The sequence below is a fragment of the Pholis gunnellus genome (genome assembly GCF_910591455.1).
Source record: "Pholis gunnellus genome assembly, chromosome: 2".
NCBI classification, from domain to species: domain Eukaryota; kingdom Metazoa; phylum Chordata; class Actinopteri; order Perciformes; family Pholidae; genus Pholis; species Pholis gunnellus.
In genome coordinates, this window is record NC_136536.1 from 23,129,651 (window position 1) to 23,134,478 (window position 4,828).

Below are 4,828 nucleotides of genomic sequence, written 5' to 3' on the forward strand. Positions count from 1 at the left end.
TGGTAGAGTAGAAAAGAATATGCATCCATCCTTAATGCACTCCTGTTTTGTTTGTGTTCTTTTTTTGTGTAAAGCCTATTAATAATAGTCTGTTCATCTTTTCTGAGTCAGTGGAAGGAGACAGGGGGAGACCCACTTGGCTTTAAATTTGCATTTTCCCTCCAACTTTAAATCATAATAACTACTTTAGTTTCACCCCCTCTTTTTTTTTTTTTAGCGCGTTTTTTATTCCCGCCACGTCTGTGTCTGGCCCAGCCGGTTATGGGGCTGGCTCTATTTTCATTCTGTGATTGACGTGCGTATTGTGCAGTCCGATTGGTGCAGGGGAGCGGAAGAGGGCGGGTAAACGGGGCGTGTGGTGACGCCCCCTTACTACTGCCTTATAGTCGTCCTCCCCCCCTTCTCGCTGTTTCCAAGAGCCGGTTTCTGACGGAGAGATTTGCTCTGTGTTTAACTGTTTACAAAACATTACGGAGACCAGCTGTGGTTTCGCGTAAGGTTTTCTTTTTTTTTTACCGATAACTCATATCCGTACGCCGGGACGACCTTTTGGGCTATATTTCCCTGGAGCGGCATTTGCTTTTATCCAGATGAGAGGATCCTTACCGCATATTTTGTTTCTGCAACGTGGATCTTAAGCTCTACGCGGGAGACGGGAGAGTCGTACTATCGGAATAATACCACTGTTAAACGGAAGAATAACACACGCGTCGTTGGCCCGCGGTGGATAGCATTAAAGGAATGCTGCTGTCCAAGCTCAATTCTCTGGCCCACATCTCCGCCGTAGACATGCCGGCGAAAATGCAGCTCCAAGTTCAGCAAGGTTAGACGCCCTTCTTTTTCTCCTCTCTCCACCGTGTTGTCATGGAGCACCGGGGCTGCAGTAATGGCTGGCAGTCCCGCTTATCGTGGCTCCGTCCACATATTCTAACGCTACTCGTTTTCGGCAGTTCGTTTTTAAACATTCATTAACGACCTATCATCTGTATTATTTTGTTCTGATATCTCACCGCTGCTTCACTCTGTGTAGCTCGCGGAGAGAGAGGGGGGGTGTTATGGCTTAGTTTCTTCCCGGGTATTCACCGGCTGTGTTTGTGTTTGTGTGTGCAGTGAAGGAGAGGGAGCCTTTCGAGAAGCTCTACCAGGTCGGCGCGGTGCTGGGAAGCGGCGGCTTCGGCACAGTCTACACTGGCACGAGGACAACCGACGGAGCTCCGGTTAGTACGCCTTATTGTGTTTTTGTAATAATGTATTCATGTTTAATGTATTAAATGCGGGCTTGTTGTACATGTCGTCTGACGCGGTGTCTTCTTTGCCCCGCTAGGTGGCTGTCAAACATGTGGCCAAGGACAGAGTCTCCGACTGGGGAGAGCTGGTAAGAAACGTTTTTAAGTCACGTTAATATCGACCAAATTAACATGATACTGTGTAATAGAGAATTATATTGTTTCAGAAAGATATGTTGAAACTATTTTGGCCATTAATTTAGCGTATGTAGGTAGTAAATGCTAATATTTCTCGTTGATCTCTTCAGCCTAATGGCTCTCGGGTCCCGATGGAGATCGTGCTGATGAAGAAAGTCTGCACGGGCTTCCGCGGCGTCATCAAGATGCTGGACTGGTTCGAGCGACCGGACAGCTTCATCATCGTGATGGAGCGGCCCGAGAACGTCAAGGACCTGTTCGACTTCATCACGGAGAGAGGCGCCCTGCCGGAGGAGCTGGCGCGGAGCTTCTTCCTCCAGGTGCTGGAGGCCGTGCGGCACTGCCACAGCTGCGGCGTGGTGCACCGCGACATCAAGGACGAGAACATCCTCATCGACCTGCGCACCGGCGAGATGAAGCTCATCGACTTCGGGTCCGGAGCCCTGCTGAAGGACACCATTTACACGGACTTTGACGGTGAGTCACCGCCGCTCAAAAGACGAGTTCTCGTGGTATTTTAGGGTGATCATTTATTTTAGAACGTCGTAGTTTATTTTAGTAGCCATGTAGCTACATGTAGTCTTATGAATTGCACCTACGCACTCAGGCAGGAATTCCTAGGTTGTGTCATCTGTGACACCCCCCTCCTCCACTAGAGACTATTAACATTGGCTCAGCAGCCTTTGCTTTGGCGCCCCCTGTAGGAGGGAAGCTGCGTTTTTTACAACTCAAAGTTTGTAAACAAAGTCACATGTCTCTCCCCCCTCCCATACACACGCACACAGCTAGTCACGCTCCCTGGCACCTGAGCCCAGATAATAAGCCCCAGGAGCAGCTCAGCTGATAGTTCTGCACTCTTTGTTAATCATTTAAACCTTTCCTGCAATGCTTTCATTTTCAATTTTGACTCTATAATACATTAAGGGATTTTCAGTTAAGATGTGCATTGCTAAAATATGTTGCTTTTTTTCTTCTCACCTGACAGGCACACGAGTATACAGCCCACCAGAGTGGATCAAATATCACCGCTATCACGGCCGCTCTGCCACGGTTTGGTCCCTGGGCGTCCTGCTGTATGACATGGTGTGCGGGGACATTCCGTTCGAACACGACGAGGAGATCACAAGAGGGCAGGTCCTCTTCCGGAGGAGAGTCTCCACAGGTAAATTCGCATGTTCTAGCTCTCTGGCGACAGGCGCGTGTTATTTCCCACCTGTTTTTTTTTTTGTGCTCTGGACTTATCAGTTCTCCTCTTCCTCCTCCAGAATGCCAGCAGCTGATCAAGTGGTGTCTGTCTCTGCGGCCGGCCGACCGCCCGTCCTTCGAGGACATCGTCAACCACTCGTGGCTGCAGAGCACATCCTCCTCCGCGGTCCCGTCCCTGTTGCAGACGGAGATGACGCCCGCGGAGATCAGGCTGCACAGCATCGGCCACGAGACCGCCGCCTTCGCGTCCGCCCCCCTGGCCGTGGCTCGGTGATGGAGGCCCGGACAGTTCGCCTCCGAACCTGGACTTCCCATGATGCGAGAAGAGACCGTTACAAAAAAACACTAATGTAACGGACTTGAAGCAGAAAGGAGGAGATGGGAGAGGCCAACGGTACCCGGCACCCTCGAGGTGTAACCCAGACGAAAACCGGGGTCATGACATCACTCGTTTTCACCCTGGCGGTCCCAGGCCCTCTCTCCGCCCTCACCACCCAGACTACTCGTCGGGTGATCATCAGCCTGTAGGAAGGCGTGTTCCGCAATGCACGGACGCTTGCGTTGAGCAAATACAGTGCGCGTGCTCGCCGCGGTGCCCGAACGGCAAGCGGACGGAGTGCACTCGCGACCTTTCAAGTGCCTTCTGTGAGGTTGTTGCGGTGACCCTGAAAATACTTGAATTTGTGAGAGCAGAACGGCTCTTTATGTCAAGAGAACCTTTAGCTCCTCACTGTACAAGGCTTTATATTGTTTGTTTTTTCCTCTCATGGGCCTAGATCAGTAAAGCCTATGTCATTTACAACCACTGCTACCACTACTTCTACTACTCCAATGTCATTAGCAACCAGATGACCTCGATAGCTCCGGCAGTAACCCTGTGCAAACAGGTCATAAAAAAACAGGAAACACTGGACTTACCTCACTCTTTTACTACAGCGTGTGCAACCCTCTCGTGTTGTACTGTACACAAACACGAGGCTGTGAGGCAACTCCCACCCTGAATGCACACCACAATGCAAAACATCCTCTGCTCATCACTTCACTTCAAACATTATTTTTTTGAATGTTTAAACAGTGCCTCACACAGGTCTTAAAGTTCGGTGGGGACAAGAATTGTGAATCAAGATATTTATTATCGCGGTGGCTTTTCAACACATCGATGAGCGCAGAATATATTTATTTATTTATGAGAGTTTTTCTGCTGCTGGTGCGCATCTCATTCCTCAGTCACTGAAGGGCCCAACCGATTATTTAAAATATTTTTATTTTTAAAGAGCAAATGAGTGCGTGTTTGTTTGTCGTGTAAATAGTCCCCGAAAGCACTTCCATCATAATGTGTGGAAGCATTGAGCGTCTACTGATGGTAACTGGTTTCGTTACTGTTGTCTGCTGTTGGAGCGAGTGTGTTCTGAATGTTGTGTGTGTGTGTGTGTGAGAGAAGTGAGAATGAGAAAACTCCTCTGGTTTCACGATTGCAGCTTGGATTGTTCTTTCTTTAATTTTATTTTCATCCATTCAAATTACGTTGGAAACTATTTTTATACAATTTCAATAAATATTTTTTTAAACTATGACACCTGACTCCTTTGTATTGCTTCGGGTAACACGGTGGGTACGTTTTGACCTCAGCGTGGTCATGTCAACAATGGTAACTATTGGTGATGCAACACACTTCAGAGCAAGCTGCTACCAAATGTTTCAGAGTACAAGAAAAACATGTGCAAACAAAAGCATTGCAACACGTAAATAGAACTTACTAAGTCAGGTGGTTTCCTGTTTGACACCTTTTTGTATAGAGTAGCAGTGGATACAGAGAGCCGATGAAAAGATACAGAAAAGCATGCTGCTAGAAGGAAGATGGAGCAAGAGCGGGCTTTTTGGTGCCAGATCATTCCCAGAACCGACTGAGAGTTAAGAAAACAGCACCGACTTTATCATTGATAGAACATTGTCCAGTCAAACTGAACATGCACTCTTGTATTTGTCTTATATTGGTTCTCACATGGCTGAATAACAGCATTTACCTCATGAGTGATCTGAACATGTCTCCAAATGACACACCTGCAGGAACAAGAGCACCATCACATGCTTCTCCCATGAACCAAACTACTCCAGTGACCAGCAAGCAGCCTATCGCGGATCTGCTCTCTTGGACACAGAAGAGTGGTGGCTTTAATCAGTTGAGACGCTCCTGTGGG

At 48.2% G+C, this 4,828-nt stretch overlaps 1 protein-coding gene across 1 annotated transcript; it reads left to right on the plus strand.

Annotated features, from left to right (window-relative positions):
- The first annotated feature begins 427 nt into the window (after positions 1–427).
- On the plus strand, positions 428–4,204 carry pim1 (Pim-1 proto-oncogene, serine/threonine kinase). The gene is made up of 6 exons (XM_079173888.1): positions 428–823; positions 1,111–1,217; positions 1,325–1,375; positions 1,535–1,901; positions 2,410–2,586; positions 2,690–4,204. Exons 1-6 carry the CDS (start codon positions 742–744, stop codon positions 2,902–2,904), a joined length of 999 nt encoding a protein of 332 aa, XP_079030014.1. The 5' UTR covers positions 428–741; the 3' UTR covers positions 2,905–4,204.
- Positions 4,205–4,828: the final 624 nt, after the last annotated feature.